We start from the raw sequence: 26,742 nt of genomic DNA, 5'->3' as shown, positions 1-26,742 counted from the left end.
AGCACAGGATCTATGGGATTCCAGTCTCATCACATTTAAAATGCCTTGGTTTGAGGTCAGTTCTAGAAAGGGCAAAAGTTTTGTGTTTTGTTTTGTACCCCTCCTGAACCAATTCACTCCACTGCAGGGGTGCTGGAACAGTTTGTATAGTGGGGGTGCTGAGAGCCATTGAATCAAGCTGCAAACCCTGTATATGATGGAAACCACTTCAAGGCAGTGGGTGCGGCAGCACCCCTAGTTCCAGCACCTATGCTGGAATTTTACTAGAGCTAGCCCTGACCCACAACCTCACATACTCCGGGAGGCCTGGAATCCAGATCTGGATTGCAAAATTTTGCAACACAAGCTCGTCCTGAATGAGAGACGGCCTGCACAAAGTGCAATTGGACCTGAAATGGATGTAGGTGACGGGACATGTTCAGAAACCTTCAGAGCTGTTTTGGGGAGAACCTCTGCCATTTGGGGTCCAGTGTCCCAAGATCAGCTCTTACAAGATTTTCACCTCCTTGGCCCCAAATGTCATGAAACTGGTTTGTAAGATTTCATCCACATGCAGAATGGGCCTGGAAATAGTACTGGTATCAGCAGGCCAATGGAATTCCCATCCTGATATGGACAAGGTACACAGATTAGACCTGACTCTCCTAAACCTGGATACACCTAGGTTTTTCCCTGCAGGACCTCTCTGCCTCCACACCTAGTTCCCTCAGCCTCAGACACACACATTCCTGGGACCCACCTAGCATAGCCATGAGTGAGAATAAATAGCTCTGCATCTTTGAAGGTGCTCTGAGCACCAAACATTAGGGTGAGTCGGTGGAAGAGCCTAGCATTCCTGTGTGGGGCCCTGCAATCTGTTACAAGGCCCTTTCCATTTCTGGATTCAACACATAACCAAATTTGTATGGGTGGGTGAAGATCCTCTCCCCACAACCACCAAAGGGAATGTGAGCATCTGGGTTGGTCTCCTCTCTCATTTGAAAGCCTTTATTCCACAGGTTGGTTTATCTGTTTGTTTGAGAGGTACACCATAAAGCTGGTGAATTCCAGTACTGAACAAGAAGCCATTTTAACACCATCTCTTTCTTTTGTGAGGCTGGTTTTCTCATCTGGATGTCTGAGGCTGGGAAGAGAGGCTCTCACAGCCACTGGGGTGAATGAGGTTAGTGGTACACAGGGCTAACAATACCTTTTTCTCAGATATGACTCATTCATGGAAGTCCTTTCCTCTCTGCTGGCCTAAGCCAAGGTTATAGCTACTTTACCTAATTACCACCCCTTCACTCCACCCAGGACAGCCAGTACCCCAAACCCTTTCCTCCTCCGATACAGACTTTATAAAACTCCCAGTCCTGAACCACTTTGCCAGGAAAACTTGTTATCAACCCACCTCTGGAGCTACTGATTACATTATACAACCTTTGTATCTCACACTTTCTGTATGCTCAAGATTTGAGTCTTAATTACCATTCCACAATTATGCTGGTACAGCTATGTCCAGTAGGTAAATGTGTTACTGATTTAGTTGTATGGATTTAAAAAACCTAGTGTGGCTGCAGTTATACCAGTATAAAGGTGCACTGTATCCGCTTAGTTTATTCTCCCTTCTGTATGGGAGTAGCTATACAGGTATAGGTCACCTTTACACTAGTATAATTGCATCCACACTCAGGGTTGTACCAGAATGACTACACTGATATATTTAAATGGTATAACTTTCTAGTGCAGACAAGACAGATGGAGAGGTGGGAAGCAGCATGCTGGCAGAGCACAGGGGAGGAGCTGCAACTGGTGTTGGTCAGAGTTGGGAGGTGTGACATGCATGGGACAGGAGGAGAGGCCAGCAGGGGTCATCAGCTGCAAAACCAGCCTGGGAGGGTCTGAGCAACAGCGTTAGAAGGGTTGGAACTCCTCAAGAGTGGTCCATTCCATGGCCCTGACATAGCTCTGTGGGCAACATGGGGTTAAAAACTAGACTCACCTGGAGCTCTGTTACAAACTGATACAATCAGAAGGGTGTGAAGGTGGGGGCTCAGTCTGCAGAAGATCAGCCCAACAGACTTGCCCCAGTGGTTTGTGGCATGGTGGGAATGCCGCAGCCCTATGGCCTCCGAGCTATTCCCAACCTAACTATTCACAATACCTAGTGGTGGTCATGGGGGAAATGCACCCAATATTAGGTCCTACTGGTGCTCATGGGGGTGTTTTGGAATGGCCCCTGGAGGAGACCATCCAAGATGGGGCTGGGGCAGTAGGGAATCTCTCTCAGATGTGGGCTGGCGCTGTGAATAAACAGAAGCACTCTGCCTCCTGCATTGTCAATCCGATACCTGTCATTAACGCTAAATCCACTTCATTTAAAACAACCACTGCCCTCCAGCAAAATATATATCCATGTTGTTAAAAATAAACAAAGCCCTGGGCTGAGGTATTTCTTCCCAGTCTGAACTCAGAGCAAATTTCATTCCCGCCGAGTAACAAAGATCTGACAATGAAGAAGTGTACCCATCGGGACATTCCTGTACCTACAGGGCCCCAATCTAATGAGGTACCAGCCAGCCTGAAATTAACATAGATTAAATAAACTTCCCCTTTTTTTTCACAACAGAATCGAGTTCACTGGTTGCTAGAATCATTAATCAATGATGCAAAGGTGACATAAAATAATTGAATAATTACCTTCTAAGGTATTGCCTAAAGCAAGGCAACTACAGATTGTTCCGCTCATTCAGACGCAGGAAAGGAATTAGAGCAGATATCATCTAGAGGGTAAAGGTTTGCTACTTTTTTTTTAAATGAATCTATTTGGATTTAAACAAACACCCATATGTCTAACCGGGAGTCCAGGGGCCAGTTTTTAAAGGTGTTTCAGTAGAGCTGGTAAGGAACTGGAATTTCTGTGCCTCAGGGAATTTGGCATTTCAATTTTTTTTCATTCCAAATTGGACCAAAAAGCCAAAAATTTTAAATTTCCAGGGAGACAAAAGGTTTGAAAAAATTTCTTTCCATTCAATCAAAACATTTCATTTTCAACTTTTCAACTTTTTTTTATGAAGAGAAGATGCATGTCAAATGAAACGTTTCAAAATCAAAAATCAAGACATTCCATTCCAAAAATATTGAAGCAGGATGTTCTGACAGTCTCAGAATCCTTCCTTTTGGGTTTGTTTGTTTTTTCCAAAACAAAATGTTGTCAAATGGACACCCACCCACAACAAGTATCCATTTCAATGGAACGGCACTTTTCCAACCATCAGCTCAACCAGTTAGGAGCCTAGAGTCAGATAGGCACTCAATGTGATTTTCAATAGCTCCAGAGCAGGTTAGTCTAACTCCCATAGGTTTCAAAGGAATAATCTGGCCCTGTGGGCCTTTCCCCTCAGCTAAAAGTATGACACAAAAAAACCCCCAGAAAAACACCACCACAAAACCATCAGAGCAACGAGTTCTCCACACACCCCACACACAACACCAGGGGGGCAAAATATTTTACAGAGCAAATCCAAATCCCATCTTATACATTTTCCAAATAGACCTCACTCATCCAGACCCAGAGGTCTGCTCAGAAAGACAGGCTTTGCATTGTGCCCAGAAGGACAGCAAATTCAGAGGCAGGGAGGTGAATGCCCACCTCTCCTGCCAGCAGCTCCCTTCCCCTATATGCCAAAGAACTCCAGCTGGAGCACATCTGCTGTGGCAGCATGGCATGGGGAAAGGTGCTCTGTCAGTTAAGAAGGTCGTAGGCCATTTAAGGCCCTACTAGCTCTGGACAGTGGTATGTGGCTGCTTCAAGCACCTCATCCGTCCACCACTAAAGGAAATGAAATCTATTTGACCCCGTCTTTAGTACTAGGGGCATTAGTCTGAAGTTCATCTGTGTGTGAGCCATCACAAGTACTGAGGTTCTGCCAAATTAATTGCTGCCATCATGACTCCACTGAAGTCAATGCAGCCACCCTGGGGAAGGATCTCGCCCATGCACACAGCTCTTCCCATTCACCTTGTAACACGGGAGTCCTCGGGAAAGCCCAGGACACAAAATGTAACGGAAGTTCAGCACTGATGGTCGCTGGGATCCCCCCCCCCCCCCCCAGCACTGCTCTCACACAGTAGAAATGAAACCACGGCCTAAGGGGGGCATGCTGTCTGGCTTGACTGACTTCCTCAGCACTGCTCAGTTCTGTTAGGGAAGGTGTTGTACACAGGGGTGAGGAAAAAGCATCCTGCAAAACACACATAGTTGTGCCTGTCCCACCCAATTCCAGGTCCCATTCTCATATACAGCCATAGAAACCTGGGGCCATGCTCTAGCTTTGATTTCTGTGCCTGTAACCAGCCAGCTGAGCCCTTAAATTTCCCCTCCAGCCAGTTCCCTTGACTTCATGCCCCTTAGCCACTTGGTAATAACCTTGGCCACATCCCCCTAGCTGGATGTCTTGCTATCGACTCCTCCTCAGCCTTGACCACTCTTGCTGTGAGTAAGACTCACGGGGCTGCTGTGCTAAGAGCCAGGGCTGTCACTCAGGATGGCTGTCCAAGATCTGGGGTCTGTGAGGAGCTCTGCAGATTCAGGGACGAAGAATGGCTCCACAAGCCACTGCAGTGCTGGAGGGAGAGTCTACAGGGCAAAATGCCTCTCGGGGCCACGAGTGGCAACATGGACCACATCTTGGTGCTCCTCTACATTGTCAGAGCCCTGGCTAGCACGCTGAGCTGGTGAGCATTTCTGCCCGAGCTAGTGAATCCCTGTCCTTTGCGCTATTAGCCCAGCCACCCAGACTCCAGCTACCTGCTGTGCACCAGTGCTGGTGGGGAAGGGTCTCCTGGCTCCCCCTCCAACCCAGCAAGACACACACAGGGCCAGCCTTGATTTGACAGTGGAGAAAATAAGTTCATACAAAAACTTTGCCCATCTCTGGCTCCTGCTATCTGAGGATCTCGAAGTATTTTGCACACATTGATTAACACTCAACCCCGCCCTTCCCTGAGACGTGGGTGGCCATTGGTATTCCCATTTTACAGATGGGGAAACTGAGGCAAGGGGCAAGACCCGACTTTCTCCAGACCAGGGATTGAACCTAGGTATCTTCCTTTCCAATTCCCTGCTCTGATAACTATTCCGGCTTCCTGTCTCCAGTGTACTTCAACACTGTGCAAACCCTCCACAGCTGTGTCCCTGTGCTGTGGTAGCTCATAATGGTGCCCCTGTGAAAACTGCCCATGTCAGTACCACACTGAACTGGCAGGTCCCTGTGACAGGGCTGGCGTACCTAGGAACACTGGCTGCATCGAAGCATATGCAGGCCAGCCCCCCATTTGCCCCAAGTATTAGTGCCCTCGATGACCTCACGGCAGTTCCCCTCCAGAAGGGATGCCCTGACTGACTAGCTCCTTTTCTACAACTATGTGTCCAGCTCCCTGATTTCTGCTACTTGCTTCTATTGTCCTTGGCACCTTCAGCCCCCTTTCAAGGAAGGGCCTGGTGCTACATCACTGCTAGGCCGTAGGCCTCTTGGTAACCAGACACATTACTCACTGGTGCTTGACTTGCTTCTGGTCTCAGGTAACTCGCTGGCAGTTGATGGCTTATTTCCTCCAAAACTCACAATCTCTCCACCAAAGAGAAACCACCCCCTGGATTGTCCTGGTCAGCAAACCTGTGCTGTTGCTCCTCCTCAGTCTGGGCACGCAAACAACACATTAATACCCTGGCATGAGTAGCCAACGCTTGCCGAGAGCAGGGAAACATTCTGCAGCAGGGGGGCTCAGGCTGCAGATGTGAACCCGACACATGTACAAGAATCAAATCTCCCCTGCTCATCTGGTGAGCCAGGGTTATTAAAGGGTTGGCCCAGGGAGAACAGGCTGGGCGGGTTCACGTCGTGTTTCTCTTGCATCAACCAAGCAATCTGCACAAGCACATTTTGCACAACACTCCCTGTCGCACACACATATCCTTCTCTCACAGCCATCTTACACACAGCCTCAGCGTACTGTATATACACACACCACCTAACATGCCTTGTCCCACACACACACAGCTTCCCTCACAGCCAACCTACACACCACCTAACATGCCTTGTCCCACACACACAGCTTCCCTCACAGCCAACCTACACACCACCTAACATGCCTTTTCCCATGCACACAGCTTCCCTCACAGCCAATCTACACACAGCCTCAGCGTACTGTATATACACACACAGACTAATGCTCCGTCCTCCCTACACACCTTGCACAGAGATTTAGATACACACACACACACACATTCCAGCACATTACACACACTTACTCCAACGTAGAGAAAAACCCTACACTTTGCCCCCACCCCACCCCTCTATAACTATAGTGCCAATTTCATCTGTTGTGAGGATGAGACTGTGACCTAACTCCTGGCCCTGGGTAATGACAGCGGCAAAATTCCTTCACTGCTCCCCACTGCACTCACAGGGGGCAAGCAATTTTCTGCAGCCCTCCAAAGGATGCAGCTACTCCCCGCTTGTGCGGGACTCTACTTACATCAGAGGAAAAGGGAAGCGGGTGCAACAAAAACGTCCCCCACTGACCCGCCTCTCCCCCCTCTCTTGCTAAGGGGAAAGTGGCCACTGCATTGAGCCTGCTCTCGCCTCCTTGCATTCAGACTCAGTCTCCGCAAGCAGCTCAGAGGGGTGCATGAGCATTCAGGCTGGCCTATACCCACCTCCTCCTCTGTGCACCCAAGGGGGGCAGGTGACAGTGATGGCACAAAAGACATCTTATCCTTAGGCAGTGCAGGAAATATGGCTTTCAGATCAGGTCCCAGCACACAGCAAATGCCTGCCAGCCGGGGGCTAGGTGGAGTTGGCACGAGCAGATAGCAGACGGTGTTACTCAGCTGCAGTGAGTGCAGCTAAATGCTCTATGAGTGTAACGTCACTGACTTCAGCGGTGTCACACACCAGCAGAGAATTTGCCGCTGTGTGTAAAGTGAGGCTGTGTAACTGAAAATGTTACAAAGGTTTCTCTTTGGTTGTGCCACAGCAACAAAACCTTGTAACGTTATAAAACACTCAGTGCTCTCCAGAGCCACTGCATCCCTGCACTGGAGCAAATCAATCTCCTAGCTGCCAAGGCATCGCCATGACATCTCTCTGCAATACGGTAGGTAAGCCAGTTCCACTTGCGTGGTTAGAGCGCAAACAGCTCATGAGGCAGCCGCGTACTAAGTGAGCACAGGACAGCTAATGTCACCCCCTACTGCTTTTTTTAATACTCTGTCAGTTTGGCAATGTAGTGACTGCTGCTGGAGGAAAACGTCTGGCATTTCTGATGGCTTCCCGTGGAGTTACACGGAGGAGAGCGAGAGCCTGAAGCCTCCGAATGAGATTAGGACCAGGCATGGAAAACATGTTTCACATTTTCATCCCCTTCTCCTTCTGCTGGGGGTGGGGAATGTTTAATTATGGTGCCTTGTTTTACATGGTACCTACAGCTCAAATGGGACGGGGAGGCAGCGCATTGGAGAGACAGAACATGACTGCTGTTTGTTGGGAAAGTGCCACAAAAATCTATACAAAAAAATAAAAGCTCTCTCTCTCTCTCTCTCTCTGTTAGAGCTGGCCAGCAAATGGAAAATCCCTTCCCACAGAAAATTCTTCTGTTTTGAACATTTTTACACCCCGAATGAGGATGAAAAGTCAAAACTGATTTCTTGCAGGGGAAGGGATTTCCAGAAAAGTTCAGTTTCAGAAGAACCAAACTGGAAGGCTGTCATCAACTTCACTTTCTCCCAGGTGGGCAGCCGGGGAGCCATAGTTTCAACTGTCTTGATGGAAAACGAGCCTTTTTTCAGTAAAACTGAAATGCTCCCCAGGGAAGTTTTGAAGGTGTGAAAAGGATGTTTTCCATCAGAAAATCATTCCAGCGGCAAATTCCCAGCCAACTCTAATCTATATCCATATAGAGCCTCCAAAGTGGAACATTTTAATCACAGAGAATATAAAATCATATTTTTCACGAGTGGCTTTCACTGTTAGATGGACGCAAACTGCTGGGCTTCCCACACTGAAGGGCCAAACACCAGGAAAGGACCCACTGGAAAGAAGCATGTATAGGGCAAAGTGGCAGAAAATAAGGCCATAGCTACTAAACGTGTATGGGTCTCTCAGAACTCCGTGGAAAATGGCTAATCCCTATCTCTTTCCCACACCAAGAACTAGCCCTTCTCTTAGGGTTTGACGGTGGCTATCGTGGGAATCATCCGATGGGGAGAAGTGAGGGTCTCTGATTGTGGCGGAGGGTAGGTTGGGGCTACTGGAAGGAGCCAATTCTGCCTCACCTGCCCCTTGCTGGGACTCCTTATGTCTAGTGCATGGGCCACACTGCTGGGTCCTGTCCTCTCCCCAATCCTAGGAGGCATCATGGGGAAGGGCAGCATGGTAAGAGTGGGATCCAGGAGGCACCAGCACTGATATGGCCAGGTGTGGGACACAGTCAGGGAGGGGACAGGGAGGCTGTGTGCACGCTCAGAGAGTAGGAGTCTGCTCCAGCGCACCTGGGGGAGGGGGAAGGGCAGGGGAGGGCTGGCTGAGGGCATTAAAGGCATCTCCTCTTGGAGCAGCAGAGAAGAAAAGTGACAGCGATTTGACCATCATTTCAAACAGCAGTTATGGCAGCAATGAAGTGTTGCCTGTACAGAACTGGCATGTCCCAAGGCAGCCGGGAAGCGAGTCAAGTGCAGGGCACTGCACTGGGGACTGGGAAAGATTTCTGGCAGGGCGGAATTGGGGCGGAATCTTAGGAACCTTGAATGTAGTATGTCTGGAGCGAATGCTGACCCATCCTATCTCCCAGCTGTTGGAAACCTTCCCTGACCCCCTAGACATGGGCCACTAATCTCCTTGCTGAAGGTATGGGAATAGATTTCCAGCAGTGCCACCAAAAACTACAGTCAGTTTTTATTGCCCCTGGTGGTTAAATTTAATGTGATATTTGCTCTTTCAGGGCCTTGAAGTACAAGGGGAAAGTCAAATAAATAACCCACCAGGGTAAATGCTGATTTTAATTATTATTATTATCTGTATTGTGGTAGCCCCTAGGAACCCCAATCATGGCCCAGGACCCCTCTGTGCTAGGCATTGTACAGAGACAGAACAAAAAGAACCAAAGACCTTACAACCTCGTGTGCACTTCAGGAACATGTCTTCCTATCTGGACAGTGTCTAGCAAATTGTGGGTACTCCCAGGAATACAAATAAAAGAACAACAACAATGGTGCCATTATAGACTCTTCCCAAGTCCCCTAACACCCACCGTCCATTCCCAGCTCCACCACAAAGTGCCTCCTGCCACAAAAGATCTTCCCGGTTTGTCAGACGGTACCTTTTCCCTCTCAGCAAACTCCTGCAGGATAATTTGTCTTTCCACACACAGTTCCAAGAAGTCTTCTGAGTGGAAACTTTCATGTAGGGCAGGGAAGAATGTCAGCTGGTTACAATCCATTCCCCTCTCATCCATCTTCCTTTCTGCTCCATTTAGCATCAGCTCTTCTACATCAATATAAAGGAGATCACAGTTTTAGTGGCAGCCGGATGCCACAAACAGCAACATTAGACTTTCACCCAATCTGTTCTGCCTTGGGAAATGGCATTATTTATTTGCCAAACCCCACTCCCCACAATGGTTAAACTAGGCAAGAGAGAAGTGAAATCTGTTAATTGCTAGGGAAGGACTAACTAGGAACTGGCCCCAGCATTCAACCATAACTCAAACTGAGCTCCGATAATAGTTGAAGACTGGAAAATACTGAAAAAAACATGTTTATTTCCATGTTTGTACTAGCTCTGGCTGATACCGGAAGTACTTAAAAAAAAATCAAACAAGAGGCTGCTCAGATGAAACTAGGAAGAACTGGTAATTGTAATATCCTGGGGACACTCACGGAGCCCAGCACATGCTGCAACAGAACGTTGGGAGTTCAGGTAGTGCTGTGCAGACACGCATGCAGTGCAGACATGATCTGTGGGTATGTTGCATCCCTTTCCCCTACCTTTCGTCTGCCTTCTCTATTTAGACTGTAAGCCCCTCAGGGTAGTGACTACTTAGTACGCTGTACAGTGCCTAGCACAAAGGGGCCCCGTTCTCTGTTGGTACCTAGGCCCTACCATAATAAACATACTTAATAATAACAGTTTCACCAACCTACCCTAAAGGTTTGCCCCAATGCAGCGACACGGGAAGCTGAAATGTATCAAACCAAAAATTTTTACACCCCAAAAACAGCCTTTCTTCCTAAAACAAAATTTTCAGTGACTTTTTCACACTGTTTCATTTTTCGCAAAAAAATTTATCCAAACATCTCCTGTATTGACTGAAAAACCAAAACTTAGGGAAAGAAAAATTTGGAAAAAATGTCGACAGTTTAGAAACAAATGAAAAAAAGGGCTCCATTTTGAATCCAGGGAAACAGAAATAACTTTGAAAAGTCAAAAAAAAAAATTGGGATTTTTACCCCCATTTTTTCTCCAGCTCTTTGAAAGTCACAATCTCCTATTATCATTCCCTGAGCCAATTAGTGCCCTGTTCATTTCCTTTCAAACGATATCTTAAAAGGGTGTCTCATGGCACGCAGCAGAGGATGGAGAAGTAGTGGGTGCAACACAGAAGGTGCTGCTGTAGAAGGTAAACATTCAGCAAACAACAGTTAATCTGCTGAACACACACCCCTTAAAGGCAAGTGCTTTCCAGTCCTCTCTGTGAGGTGCCTAAATCTTTGATTTTAGGGTCGGTTTCTGGCTTCTTCTTTCTCCCACTGGCCACAAGACAGTAATGAAATCAGCATCTGGTTAAGTGCTATGTGTAATGATACCTTCAATTTTACCCTAAAAAATTCAGATCACTTTAGAGAGCAGTAGACTAGACTTGCCACCATATTATAATCCCCGGGCCAAATTTAGACCTGGAGTCACATCTGCTTACTTCAGCTCAAAGTTTGGACCTATGAGCTCATTTTCGTCTATGAATCAGTTTAAATGTTACCTTGATTTTCTCCGTGAATTGGGGTAGCTTGGTGAACCTGAAAAGAAAACAGCCATCACTAGAATGGAATACACAGGCTGACAACATACCCCAACACCAAGCTATGGCACAGATTGCAGACTCAGAGCTGAGCTGCAAAGAATGCCTCGGAGGGGATCCCAAATGACCAAAACAACATAAAAATGAACATTCATGCGCTACAGTCAAAGGGGAAAAGCCCACACTCTTCCTAAAAGCAGGACCTCATTGCTGACTCCTGAACAGTGCCAATGCCAGGACAAAGTCATATTCTACTCTATGGAAGGGCTGCAGAATTGGAGCTCCATTTGTAAATCACAAAGACAGGAGAAGTGAATATTCTGAGATACTCAGGCTAAGTCCTTCTGCTTCTTGAGGATAGGAGCTGGATCTCAAATCCTACAGTGATGGGCAGTGACATAAGACTAGATAAGACAGTTGGACACCTGACTCAGACTGCTCTCATTCCACAAGCAAGACTCATTTAATCACTGTCCAGGTCCTGCAGGATGGTCAGTCTGATGCACTGAAGCCTGCGGTGGCAGAGTAACCTTCTCTACACTGGACTTCAGGATACAAAATGCCACCAGGAGGGCATGCTATAATTCTGGGATACTGCAGAGAGAAAGAAAACCTGTCTAATTGTAAGATCTCACTAGGCCGGAGTGTGCATACCATTCCATATAGTGCCTACCAATCATTCCACCACTACTAAACATGTAGCAACCTCGCGTAAGCCCCTCAAAAATGGCTAATCTCAATGGGTTTCTGTAGAGAGGCGGAGTGGCCTCTTTCCGAATTTGAGAGCAAGGGACCACTACACTCCCCCTGGTGGGTGGAGCCAAACCTGTCCTGCCCCCCTTACCCGAAGTATGTTGGGGGTGTGGGGGGAGAATGACAGGAAGTATAAAAGAAGGGCCCCGCAACTCAGTTGAGCGGGAGTCAGGAAAGGAGAAGGACTCCTCCACTTTGCTGCAGCACCTAGGAGCTGAATCTGTGCTCTGCAGCACCTGCCCCCAGAGGAGGCTGACCTTGAAGAGGAGTTGCCGGGACTGCCATCCGCTGTGTACCCAGAGGATCCAGAGGACCGGGAGATTAGAGAGGTACCAAACCCTAGGGAGGTAGGAAGTAGCCCTGGGGCAGCCAACGACTGTCCGGCTAAATTGCTGGCTGACTGACCCTAGGTCAGCGTGTTGCGGCTGGATCCTCACTGACCTCTCTGCCACTCAGGCCCACCGACAGCAATTCCGGGCCTCGGGGCAGAACAGTCAATGGGCCCCCTAGAAAGGGATGGCTGAGGTTTACGACACTACTTTTTATCCTATTGCTAACACCTTAGAACCCAATATACGTAAGTTGTGGCGATGCTTGATGTAGTTAACTTTTTTTTTCCAGTTACAGCACCAGTGTTAAACAAATTGTGAGCCTAAATATAAGATGTAGAATTTGTTATTTTGAATTATATATTTAAATTAAATAAATACATTATGGAATGAAATTGGAGAGAGTCCAGTGGAGGGCAACGAAAATGATTAGGGGGCCGGGGCACATGACTTATGAGGAGAGGCTGAGGGAACTGGCCTTATTTAGTCTGCAGAAGAGAAGAAAGAGGGGGGATTTGATAGCAGCCTTCAATTACCTGGTATGAAATTAATTCTTTATAGTATATGAAGGATCACATACAGTACATATGCTATGGAAAAGGAAGTTGAAATAAAACATGCAACACAAATTTTCATTGCTATGAAAAATATTGGACTTTATCTGATCTTGAGAGGAAAAGTCATTTGTATGCATGTGCTGAATGTGGGGCTTTGTATCTTTGGACGGAGACCAATCTTATTTATAGTGATTTACTGAACTGCCTGAAAACATCATAGCCAAAGATGCCTTCCTGAATATTGCTAAATATTTTTTTAAGATACAAATATGTGAAGTGACAATGGCATTCACTGAATTGTGTGTGTCTGTGTGCGGTGCTGCGCCTGTGCCGGCTGGTGCCCAGTGAGCTGCTGCCGGCTGCGCTGCTGGGCACGCTCTTCTGACACGGCTAGGGCTTTCACATGCCCACCCGGCTGCCTTTACTGCCGCTGGTACCACCCTGTGCACGCTTAGGAGCCCAGCGGCCTGCCCAGACAATTTAAAAGGGCCCGGGGCGCCCAGCCACTGCTACCGCAGCAGTGGCCAGGGGGCCCTGGGCCCTTTTAAATCACCCAGGCCCCTGGGCAATTGCCCCCTTTGCTCTCTCTCCCACCCCCGTCAGTGGGCCTGCTGCCACTGTGAGGCCCTGGGCTGGGACGCAGTGGAGTCGGGCAGGCTGGCGTCCTCCTCCTCCTGCCATCCCACCCCTTGGGAGGCAGCATCCCCACCCTAGGCCAGGAGGCCTGTATAAGTCTACCGCCTGTCATGCTAGGACACTAGACTGTTTGGGTGCTCACCCCTACCTGAGGCCTTAGACTGTGTGTTTGCTGGCTGCCTTAAGCCTACAAGCTGAGGCTAAAGCCTGCTCCTTCCTGGGCCCCGTGCCAAAGGGCAAGAGCCCGAACTCTTAATTGCTTTCCACCCCAGCCAAGAGGCTGCGGGATAAAGACTGCTGACTGCCTTGCCCTGCCTCACCCAAGGGGTCAAGAGGGCTAAACTGTTCCTGCTGGTTTACCCCTGCTAGCACGCTACCAAACTACAGACTGCGTGCGGCTCGACCCCGGCAGTGAGGCCCAAGCTCAAAAGTTATTGCCTAATACAGAGAGGTGGAGTGGCCTCCCTCCCCACTTGAGAGCGAGGGACCACTACAGTTTCCAACCTCGAGGACCATGGCCCAGTGAGTCAAGACAATGGGATTAGGAAAGGAGGACTAGTTGGGCGGAGAGGATTAAAAAGCCACATGCATAGAGTGTTATTTGTGGGTTATTCCAGGGGGAAAGGAAGAAAGAGAATTTGCACACCACATCCAAAAGCTTGTTACCTCGCTTCTCATTCGCATCACTGCCCCATGGGCCCTCTCGAACTGAATCCTCTTCCGCATCCGTTCAGGCCCTTCGTACCCATCGAGACCCCACCGTGGGGCTGACAACCCCGATACGGCTCCCCACGGGCCCCCTCTGGTGAACAGCTGCTCCTCCAGTGTGGCCCAATCTTTTGCCGCTTTGCTGTAACCACACTGCAGCATCTGTAGGAAAGGATCACTCGCATCACTCCATCACGCTCCACTTTCCCAGACCACCCGCAGCTGTTCTATCTCTGCAATCTCAATGGATCTAATGACCCCGATGAGTTGGGATTGGGATGGAACCCTCCATGGAAACCCCAGACACGGCAGGAAGGAGTGTTGCCAATCCAGCAGGTAGTGACCCTCACTGAACTCTACATGATCAAGTCTAAATACTGGAACTCTTGGAACCACATGGAACCATTTACATTTCACTGAATAGCAATACTCAACCAGATATATTTAACCCAACATTACAAATAGTCACCAAGTAAAATAGGAAACACAAAACGATTTTGCAATAAAATATTAAATAACATGAAAAAACAGATATTGACATTGTCTGAGATGAACATCAGAGTTTATGCACCTGTGCTTGTCCTGCTCAGTGTGCATCTCCAGTGACAGCAAATGTTGATATTCACCAAAACACAGGCAGTATCCATACCTTTACAAACATTCTGAATGTCTCATCAGAAATAGCTGGAAATCTCTCCATTGTGGCCATGAATTGAAGTATACCCAGATTGGGTTTTGTTTTAAACGACCGTTCTGAGGGGAGATGAGATTAGAATTCCAGGGCATAAAGCGCTTACTGAGCTCTGAGGAGCCAATCAGGAAGCAAAGAGTTGCATGTGGGATTTAACTGTCTGTAAGGCTGAGTTCCATGAAAACTATTATTGACAGCTGAAGAGCCAATCAGGAAACACAGCCAAATTCTCACTCACACTTTTGCACCGAAGTAAATCTGGACTAGTCTTTAAATTACTCCAGTGGAAATGAGGACAGACCTGGGGATGTGCAATCTGATTGGTGATTGATGCTACTCCACAGTACTGTTACTCACACAGGAGGTAAATATAAAATTACTGACTCATCACATGACTGTTTTCAGCCAGTTATGAGCCAGAATTTTTCACCACGCACTCTGCAGGCTGTATATACAGTAGGGACAACATCTCACCTCTGACACAACATTGCATTGACTGGACAGCCTGAGAAGTTAAAAAATGTCATCTTCACGATGGAAACAAACTATGAGATCTTCAATCCCTTACCTGTACATGATCTTTGTACAAAGATGCATACAGCTCCTGCCCACTCCTTCTGTACTTTTCCATACATGACACAAAGCCCTGGAGGAAACACCAGAAGACATTGCAATGCTCAGTAACAGGCACTGCATGCACAGGTTTGGTGGTGGGTCAGAAGCAGAGTTAAGCAACCGTTGGTCACTTGGGATTTTATGAATGTAGAGCAGGTGGGTTTGGGGAACTCTCCTGAAAGCAGAATGATGGGGTGATGACAGGAGTTCTTCTGTTTACAGCCCATGAGAGCAGAGCAATGAAAGGAACCCTGAGTGAGCCCAATATATCCATGAACTCAACACATGTGCTGGCCCTGGAATTATTTAGAAGGAGAAAGAAAGTAGAGCAAATAAGGCAACATTTATACACAAACCAGTATTCAGGCTTCCTTTGTTTAAATGAATGAGATAACAGCACAGGAATAGTGCAAGATTAGAAATATTTTTTCTATTCCTGCAGCACCGAGAAACCCCAGCTGAGGTTAACGTGCTAGGCGCTGTACATCCACCCAATAACAGAGAGTTCCTGACCCAAACAGTTTACAGTCTAAATAGATGGGACAGACAAGGGAAGGATTATTATCCCCATTTTACAGATGGCCAATTGAGAGTTTAAGGACAATAGCCGGAAAAGTGCCTAAGTGATTTAGGAGGCTCCATCTATTATCAAAAGTGATTTAGGCAAGCAGAAGCCCAGGTCTCATGGATAGTCAATAGGACTCAGACTCCTAAATCACTTCTGAATATGGGACTTGGACTCCTAAGTCACTTAGGTGCTTTTGAAAATTTAACTCTAGTGGTGTGTCTACACAGCCTTGGAAAGTAGGAGTCAGGCTCTGACCCCCCTCTCCCTCCAGCAGGGTCTTCGGAGGTGGGTCCTGAGTACTCCCTGGCTTGAGTCAAACTGATCAGTGTGTGGATGGAAATGGGGCTCAGGCTCAAACCTGCGTTAGAGCAGTGTAGACATATCTTAAGTGACTTTCCCGAGGTCGCACAGGAAGTGTGTGGCAGAACTGGGAATGGAACCACAGCTACTGCGTCTCACTCCTGCACTACACCCACAAGGCCAGCCTCCCTTGCCCCAGGTAGGAGGGTTTGGACTTGTCCCACACAACAATTAATCTAACACCACCTCTCTATTTCATTGACATTTTTATCTGAATGCGTCTCTCAAACTCAGCAGCTCTGTGCTAGTCCAAGGAAAGTACAGCCGGCAGGTCAGGAGATATGGGTTGTGTTCACAACTCAGCCAATAGCTTGCTATGTGACCTTGAGCCCGTGCCTATGCACCTGCCTGTGCCTCTGTTTCCCCATCTTTGAAATGGGGACAAGAATCCGGACCTCGCAGGGAGTTGTGAGGCTAAACTCATTAATGTTTGTGAAGCGTTACGAGAGTCTCGGGGTAGGGGTTAAAGAAACATACTGGGCCAGATTCTGGGCTCACTTGCACCCGTGTAAATCATAGATCCATAGATTTTTGAGGCCAAAAGAGACCATGTGATCATCTGTGTAACACGGGCCACAGAATTTCATCCAGCATTTCCTGTTTGAGTTAAAACTTCACTTTTAGGGAGATCTCCAATCAGGAGTGACACCACCCAATGCCATGCAATTAGGCAGGAGGAAAACTGGTGTCATGTGAGAGCAGAATCAGGCCTAAAGTATTCATCATTATTATTAGAACCCCTCAAACTTTTGCATTAAACTCAAAGCAAATCCAAACTTCCCGCTTTGAAATGGCAGGTTTAGCCTTTTGGCTGCTTCTGAATATCTGCGTCCCAGAAGGGCTGTGATGTGAAAATGCTGCTTCCATGATATTTCTAGCCTGCTGAGAAGCATGTGGGGGTCTCATGAGGGAGCAGGCTGAGGAGAGGGAGCAGTGAGGAATTGATGGGTGCTGCAGAGTTACCCGCCCGTTCATGCTAGAGGGCCGAGCTAAGTACTGTGACTTGTGAGTTCGCTCCTTTTCCCACTCAAACACTTATCATGTAGACAAATGCCCCTACGTGGCCTCAGGCAGGGTAACTCTTGGGGGCGGGTGTAGTACCACAAACCCTCCCCATCCGTACACCTGCGCACACACACACACAAAAGATTCTCTTGAGGGAGACACAAAACCTTTGCTTGAAAACGGTCCTGGCCGCCCCCTGCTCTAACTACTAGACGCTACCATCTGCCTTTTGCAGCTAGATGCTCACTTGCTTTAACACCTTCCATGCTGCAAGCTCTTTGGGGCAGGGACTGTCTTTTTGTTTTGTGTTTGTACTACGCCGGGCACCATGATGTCCTGGTCCGTGACTGGGACTCCTTGGCGCTACCACAGTACAAATCCTAAATAATATAAGGGTACCTGCGTACACAACAGGTGCCCCAATGTGGCAGTTGCACGCACACAGAATAGATACGCTGTTACTTGTAGATGGTATTTAAGCAGATGAAGAACTTTTTCCCCTCTTAGCAATTATAGACGGCAACTTGTAGCCAGGAGATGGCTAGACAAGGGGTTTGCTGAACACCAGCGAAGTTGCAGGGAGTCTCACAGGCAGTGATGTCTTTGACAGATTGCTGGGGCTGGCTGGGACAAACACTGCACAAAGACCTCAGAAGTGCAGGGCAAGGTGAGGAGAGTACTCAAATGTATTGAGCACAGGAGAATACGATCCTCGGGCAAACTGGAAGAGAAGAGGGAAATACCCTGCTGCCGGGAAGGCACTGAATGCACAGCCTGTACAGGTGACGCTAAGGAGTGCTCCTTTCAGCCATCTCCTACAAATAAACCCCTGACTGCAGAAAGCCTGACTATCATACAAAGACCTCCATCCTACCAGAACCTCCCACACAGTGCTCTTCCAGGGGTCAGGGAGGTCAGATTGCACTGAGCTGAGTGTACTAATCCCAGCCCTTCTCAAACAAAAGCCATGAATCAGATGGGTAACTTTTAAATGCATGGACTCCGTGCCACTTGGGCAGCGATTCCTCAAAGCAAACTGCCTAGCTGCTGCTGGCGCTGTGCTATAATTGAGTTAACACACAAGGTCTATGTGGTGCTGACTGCTGCTGGCAGAGAACCAGCTCCGTCCCCCTGCCGCGAAGTCCCATTTAGTGGTGTTTCCCTGCAGGAAGCTCCTGTTTTACACTATGGAAGCCATTACATTTTGTTTGCGTGAAGCATCATTAAACCTGTAATCACAGTTGCGGCCTCACAAAACTAGTCCATAAATTCATATAAAACTCCCATAAAGACTGACCTAGACAGCAATCGCTTTCCTGTGCTGCCAAGATGGGCCCAGGGCAAAAGGGGAGCTCAGGTTCCAGCGTTACAGAACTATGGCAAAAACCACACAGATCAGACAAGAACCTCCTGTATGTGCCTGCAACGGCCAGAGACCCCCCAGAGTTCTGAAAGGCCAGGCCAGGTCAGTGATCCAGCGGCAGCCATTTCAAAGCAGTCCATGTTCAGCATTTCAGTGATGGTCCATCGCCCTCAGAGCTCTGATCCAGGACTCCCACGGACTTCCCTGGGCTCTGGATGAGGTTCCAGCCCCACAGGGTTTAGGTATGCTTTGGAGCTGGCAGGGCTTAGGTGTCTTTAGAGCTGACTCCGAGGGAAGAAGGGTTCCTCTAGCAACCATTTGTGGTCAGCTGGGGACTGGTATTGAAGCTGTATCCAACCATCCTCAATCAGAACCACCTACCCTGGAGCAAACCCCAGAGGATTACCACCACAAGACAAGCATGTGTTCACAAAATTAGAAGAATGGTAAAAAAAATCTAGGAGGTTAATGGGAGAGAAAAATTAATGCATCAGAGACGTACCCAGCAAAAGAGAGGGCAATTGCTAGGCACTGCGATAATATAAATAATAATATTAAACAGAAATCTAGATATCTGATTACCATTTCTCCAATACTCTGACCAAAACCCATGCATCTGACCATGTTTTAAGAATATTAATACCTATACCAGGCTTGCTGTTGTCTGCTTTGAGTAAAGACAGAATGGTTTTCCAGTTTAAAAAAATCCCCAGAAACAATGTGTCCTGAACAAGATAAGGAGGTTTATCTTTTCACATAGCACCTTGCCCAGTGGATAAACACAATGGTGTTGTTGCAGCATATCTGGCTAAAACTAGAAGTGATAAATTTGTTTTTGTCCTTGTTAATGTTGCATTGTCAGTATGTGGATGATAATAGTTTAAGATAGGGGCTGTCACATGCATGAGTTGATACAGGACTCACTGGGTCAAAGTCTCTAACCTGTGTTATGCAGGAGGTCAGACTAGATGATCATGGCAGCCCCTTATACCCTTAACATGAAGGAATACATCACCCTGCTACAAGTCCCACTTAGGGCTTCTCTACGTCAACATTTAGTTCATGGCAAACTGGGATGTGAATCTACCCTGCACCAGCGCACTTTGATCTAGCCCTCTTTGCAACAGGACTAGATCAAGGCACGTTAACAAAGTGTTGATGCATTATCAGCAGAGTCCACCTGGATAGTCAGTGCGTGGCAGGCAAATGCAGGGTAGATTCCCACCACAGCTTACTGAAAACTAAATATTCATATTGACAAGCCGTTAGATGACTTCTTCTTGTCACTTACATTACAAGTAGATTCAGGTTATTTTGCTGCTCACAAGTCCCCTGCCAATTTTTGTGGTTTTACGGTACAATTGGGTTTACAATTATATTTTCCTATTTTTAAAAAAATGTTTCCCTTCCCCCTTTTGTTGCGCAAAAGGCCCATGCAAACAAGGGGAATGTGACTAATGCTGGGGAAAGTGACTAATGCTGAGGAAAAGAGAAACAGACAGCACAAAGAACTGGCAAATGTACAACATAAGCAAACTGAAAGAACAGAGACCCATTTCTCCTAATCTCTGTCAGTGAGAGGAATCGGGGGTACTACTTGTAATAACTGCTCAGCGAGAAGTGTGACTATTAAGTTATCAATATCCTGCTGTACTGAGCTCTAGAAAGTTTTATAACTGATTTTTTTATATGACTTTTAAACACCACCACAGTCCACAAAAATTCAATCTTGCCATAACAAGCTCCCACTGCATGATACAGACGCTGCATGGGTGACACACAGCTCTCTCCTAAAGAAACGTGATGTAATTGCAGCTCTGCACTTTGGTGCTTTCTTTAGAGGAATTATAGGCCCATAATACAATGATCTCTCTCACACACAGTACACTCCAAAGCCAGTAGCTCAGGAGAGGGGGGTTACAACCTAGGAGAAGTGCCAAATTGAGAGCCCAAGTGGCTAAGATCCTCTGTCTGGGCTAATTCTGCATGGTGTTGAGTGCTCTGGCCCTGATCTAGCAATGCACACCTTTGCAGATGAGCAGTCCCATTGAAGTTAATGAGACTACTCATGCTTAAAGTGAGACATGTGATTAAGTGCTTTGCTGAATCAGGGCCTCCAACTGCTGATATGTGTCTGCAACTTTAATTCTTTTTGGGGGGTGGGGTAGGGGAATTTATAAAGCCGCTTTCAAGCCCACAGCACTTACATACATACAGCAAAAATAATACCTACCTCTTACATAGTGCTTTTCATCAGTGCATCTCAAAGCACTTTACAACAGAGGTCACCTCCATTTAACAGATGGGGAAACTGAGGCACAAGAAGGTGACATGACTTGCCCACAGTCACCCAGCAGGCCAGTGACAGAGACAGGAATAGAATCCATCTCTCTTGAGTCTCAATGCAGTGTTATATCGTTAGGCCCACTTCCCCTCAGGCAGCATAACGATCTCTAGGGTAGAATGTGGCAACAACCAGAACATTTAACAACGGTGCTGGAGAGAGCTGTTTCAGTCAAAGTTCCAGGAAAACCCTTGCTTTTATGAAAAGTAGGAGGGGAGATTTAATGTAGAAAAAAAAGTAGAGAGGACTTTGGTCATGTGAAAGAGATCTCACGTCTCAACTCATCTACTAGGTAAGCAAAAGAGCTGGTGGAATTTTTGTTTTCTTGTGGAAAATTTCAGCAAAAGAAATGTTAATTTTTGCCAAATTTCAGCAGAAAATGTGGACTTTTCATTTGGTTTCTAGCAACTGCACATCAAAAAATTTCAGCCCAAAACTGAAAAAAGTGTCAAAAACTGCCAAAAACCCAGTTTCCAGTCAAAATGTTTCAGCTTGAGGTGTTTTGGTCCCCCTTACCCTCCCCCCAAAAAAAATCATGTCAAAACCCCAATTTTCCATCCAAAGGAAAAAAGTTTCAGCAGAAGATTTTCAGCGAGCTTTAGTAAAGAGCTGTTAAGATTAAGTTAAACTAGCCACCGTTGGAACTGATTTGCCCACCCATAACTCGGGAGGGGAGACCAAGGCAGCTTTAACTTGAGAAAGACAAGGTAGGAGAGACAATATCTTTTAATAGACTGACTTTTGCTGATGAAACTGACAAGCTTTCAATCTCCTGACATCACCTCCCCCACCTTGTCTCTCTCATATCCTGGGACCAATCTGGCTACAACAACACTGCAAACAACAATGGAAGATATTGTATGTAACTTGACCATTGCTATGCCTGATACTATTCTAATAGGACTGATTTGACAGATGTCACATTTCCTATTGCTGGAAGGATCATTTCTCGTTTGGCTTTTCTTTTTTTTTGCACATGAAAGTTTCCCAATCAGACCATAGATGTCTAAGTAATGCCTAGAGATTTTAAAGAGGACGCGCTTAAATTGGATGGAAAATTCCTGTCCAGTTCTAGGTGAAATGTTTACGTAAATAGTATCGGCACCAGCTGTAGTAGTTTGCACCTGGATGTATGATTTTAATATGGAGGTGTGGATACCACCTCCTATTCCATTCTGTTTGGGTTCACATACCATTCTGATCACTCCACCACCTGAGTGCCTTCCAGAACTGCATGAAGCTACACGCTGGTGATTATTGAACTGATTCTCTCTTCACTTACATGGGTTTTATCCCTGTGCAACGCTGATGACTTCAAAGGAGTTATTCCTGATTTACACCAGTAGGAAAGAGAGAAGACTCAGGCCCTCTCCATGCTTTATGACGGTTCAATCACATGTTTTATGTTGGGGAGGAGGAAATGAAGATGATCCTCGCTGTAGACTTCACAGCCCACCAACTCTCTCTCTCCACACCCTGATCTGAATAGCACTTCCTGAGGGAAAGCAACATGGATTTGAGCTGGAGAAATAACGGCAAAGAATATTCCGGCCTTTGTTCAGCAGGATTGAAGAGGTGAGTACAGATTGCATCGCAGGAGAGAATGATTCCAAAGATACAGGCAAGGGCAGATTTACTGGAAATCATGGAAACTTGGGTGTGACCATGTCAGAATTACTCCCATGATTAACGGGCATTCCTGGAGTATCACTGAAGTTGATGGGACTATGCATATGAGTAAGAAGCATTCCTATGACTACACTGCAGGATCAGGACCAATGTACTGATTGTTTTGATGGGTCAGGAATCAGTGTATGAAAGTATGTAATGCTGTTATACATACAGGAAGGGTTGGTGTCTAGCAATGGATTGGCTTTTAAACGTGTGCTCCAACTTATTTTACTGGGGTGTGTTCTGTTGTACTATTTGGACTGGGTGGTAGACAGGTTTGTGGGTGGAAAGGCAACAACTGTAGGCAGAGTGACAGCTACAGCTGAGGTAGCATAAGCATTTCCATTCTAGGGCCCCTGATTCAGGAAAGCACTGTAAGTGTGAACTTAGACTCACTCATTTCAATGTTAAGGGCTTTAGTGCTTTCCTGATTTGGTTCCCAACAGGACATTTTCAGTTATTCATCACCTCAATCTTTTACTTATAGGCTGAAATCCATCACATTTGGTCTCAGTCTGGGAGTTTTGTGTTTTAAAAGTGTGAGGAGAAACTTTTCAGCCATTTCCAGAATGAAATAAGGAAAAATGCACTCCCCTCCCCCGGCCATTATAAAAACTTGGATTTTTCTAAACAGCTTTAGCTTGGTTCCTACATCACAGGGATTTCTTCCACTGGTCTGGGAAACTGTTGTGCTTTTTCAAAGTTAGGAGAGTTTAAAAAGACACTTTGGGCATATGCACTGATTTTTGTAACACATGCAACACGTGCGCTTTCAATGTTCAATAGTCTCTGTGCCTGCTTCAGGGACTATTATCATAATGATCATTTATTACTTGTATTTCCGTAGCCCCTAGAAGCCAGTCATGAACCAAGAACCCCACTATGCTAGCCACTGTACAGACACAGAACAAAAAGTCAGTCCGGACATCAAAAAGTCCTTACAAGTAACAAACATACAAAACCCAGGACTGTATCATGGACAATTCACTTGCAAAAGAGAGGGGCTGAATTCCTCCATGGACAGCTCAACTGGCTCTATCACTCAGTCTAACCCCAGTGAAGGATGAATAGTTTTCCCCATTTTACAGACAGAGAAACCGAGGCACTGAGATTTGCCCCAAAGCAGATAGCAAATCAGTGGTAGCATGAGAAATAGATTGCAGAAGTCCTGACGCCCGGTCCTCTGCTCTAACCAATAAGCCACATTTAAGTCTTGCGATCAGATTTCTTTTCTAGTGACTTGCGGGGACAGAGGAAGCCAGATGGTCAGTTCGTAGCAAAGGGCACATTCTATTATTCATCAGGTTACAAATGTCAAGTTAAAGGAAAGGATGGTTTCTTTTAGCACAAAAAGAGAGTTGCTCTTTTTCACTAGCAGACACCCCCGTCACTGAGAGCTGTTGGCACGCTCTTATTAATCACAGCACTGTCATCACTGCATAGATTTGATTGTACGTTACATAGCCAAAACTCATTTAGCTTTTCAACAGACTGTAGCTCCAGAAGCTAAATGCTACATGTAAGCCTTGTGCCTCGACCCTCTAGGAGGCTAATGCATACTGCCAACTGCTCCTAAGGATCATGGACAGATTCCTGGCATCACCAGTTAGCTGGGGAATAGCAAACTTAATGAGAAAAAGCCCCAAATTTCAATTCACCACATACACAAGGGTGGCTTTGCAGAGGAAAAAACAGAAGTATGGTGTCTGTGTTTGACCTTAGAGAACAGAACTCCAGAGCATACTGCACAGCTAAAAGCAGACAGCATGGAAGCAGCATTGTCTTTATAGCAATAAAAAAATTACCTAGGAAATTAACACAGGTAGAAGTAGGCTATCTTCTAGTAGGCAGAGAACAAGCCTGGGGAACGGGACAGCTGGGTTCTCTAGTCCTGGCTCTGACAATGACTTCTTGTGCGAATTTGGGCAAGTGGCTCAACCACCTTGTGGCTCAACCACCTTGTGCCTCCATCTTTAAAATGGGGATAATGACACTGACCTTCCTTGGCGGGTGGGGGGAGGGGGGAGTGAGTCTTTGGCATTGCTAACAATAAATACAACCTAGTCTCCTGCTTTCCCATACTTGTACTTCCCACTAGATCCACCCTTGCTATTAAAAAGAGTAACTTTATATAAAATATTTCATATAAGCAGTTCTGCCAATAGTCACACCACTTTCTATTCAGGCTTTTACCCTGCAACTATCACCATGGTGTCTAAGTGCAAAAAAAATTCACTCTGGAACTTCTGGAGTTTTGCAAATTTAAATTCTCCACCTCACAACTCCATCAGTGAGAATCTGGCAGATTTCCAGCCATTTTCCTAGGGTCATGTCTGCACTGCTGGACCTATTCCCTATCTAGTTTCTGGCCAGCTCACTCATGCAAAATACTTCCCACCACACATCTGCTTTCACCTCTGCTGAAACTTTGTATCTAGATCTCTAGACACACACATTTGAGTAGTCAGCATTTGCTGTTATGCTTCTTCCTGAATGGAGAACTCTCCTGATCTCAGTAAGGATCTGTTTATATCTACACAAATATAAATTGCCTAATCTTCACAGCTTTCTGCCATTTGGATGTAAAACTTCACGAGAACATTGGCTCTGAATATTAGACTCAAACCCTGAAGCCCCTCTAAATCTGATCCAGTAATACTCTGTTGTTTAAAAGGAAAATACTTCTGGGAAAAAACCCAGAAAATATCCATTCAAGGAAATACTTTTTCATATGATGTGTGATTAAACTGTGGAACTCACTGCTACAGGATGTCATTGAGGCCAAAAACTTAATAATATTCAAACAGAGATTGATCCCTATATGGAGAACAGGAATGTCCAGAGTTATCATAATTAGTGATGGTAAGATATTAGAACGGATACTAAACTTCCTGCGTGAGGGCTTAAAACTGCTCTCTAATAGAGATCAGGATGTGACAATGTTGGTTGGGGGAGGGGTAGGTTATCTCACATCTGCTGTTGTAGGGTTCTTGCACCATCCTTGGAAACATTTGGTTCTGGGCACTGTCAGAGACAGGATACTGGGCTAGACAGACCTCAGGCTGATCCTATCTAACCACGCTTATGTGCTTATAAATGGCACCTTCATTACCAATTTCGCATAAAAATAGTTACTTTAAAAGGATATATAGATTCTTTATATTTAAGATAGTATGGCGATTGGTTCCATGCGATGACAGATACATAGACCGACCTCTATTAATTCATAATATGCACAGATCTTATATTATTTCCCTTACATTCCTCATATGAAGGTGATAACTGAGCACAGTGACTTGGATATGTTTGTTTGAGAGAAACTAAAAAGTTTTTTTGTTTAAAGTTTCTTTAATTTTCTCCAGCTTGCCACAGGCCAGTGCAATTTAGCTGTGAGTCAATTATCAAACAAGACAATAATATTATAATGGGAATTGTTCAATATACATCATTAATAGCAAAGTGCCTGCTTTCATTGCAGGGGGAAAAAAGTTATGTTGCTATGAGCAGTTTTAAAATGAATATGAAATTCCACACTTCCCTTGTGCATTTAATGGCATGCTAATTTACATTTTAATTACTTCCTAAGAAATCAAAGCATTTGTTGACAGTAGAACATAATGTCAACTTCACAGTGCACTGTTGGTGGATGCTTAATGAACTTAATTAGATAATTAGTTATGTTAATTATCCTTCTATTACAAAGATAAAGATGTTACACAAATGATGCACTTTGCAAAGAAATTTCATAATTATATGTTTGCTTGTTTTAGTTTGGTTTGAAATAACTGAGAAAAGGCCAAACAGAACGACTGGTAAGAAAAATATTTGCTTTAAAGTGTTTTTGGTTCATCTACCCCCATCTTCAGTTCACATGCTTTGTAGGCTGCTATAATCAACAGGTTCCTTCTGCCTCTAAAATGTTCTGTAGAAATCAGCAGGTTCTCCATTTCAGTTCAAATCCCTTGCTCCCCACCCCCCAACAGTATTTATCTCCTTGCTTGAGCACCTATATAGCTTACTGCTCAGAACAGGCAGGCTCTCTTTCCGCTGTGGTGTCTCCAACACTGTTCGGGAAGTGGGGTGCAAA

General features: G+C 46.0%; 1 protein-coding gene across 1 annotated transcript in view; it reads right to left on the bottom strand.

Moving 5' to 3' along the window:
* The window catches only part of WDFY4 (WDFY family member 4), a 228,012-nt gene that overhangs the window by 82,075 nt on the left and 119,195 nt on the right, over positions 1–26,742 (bottom strand). The window contains exons 40-43 of the mRNA XM_074959629.1: positions 15,298–15,375; positions 13,997–14,200; positions 11,017–11,053; positions 9,361–9,527 (exon numbers count right to left, since the gene is read on the bottom strand). Coding sequence (XP_074815730.1) covers positions 9,361–9,527; positions 11,017–11,053; positions 13,997–14,200; positions 15,298–15,375 — 486 coding nt within the window. The remainder of the gene's footprint in view (positions 1–9,360; positions 9,528–11,016; positions 11,054–13,996; positions 14,201–15,297; positions 15,376–26,742) is intronic.

This window comes from Natator depressus, chromosome 7 (genome assembly GCF_965152275.1).
Source record: "Natator depressus isolate rNatDep1 chromosome 7, rNatDep2.hap1, whole genome shotgun sequence".
Classification (NCBI taxonomy): Eukaryota; Metazoa; Chordata; order Testudines; family Cheloniidae; genus Natator; species Natator depressus.
The sequence above is the reverse complement of the archived record's forward strand: the minus strand, read 5'-3'. Positions and strand labels throughout refer to the sequence as shown.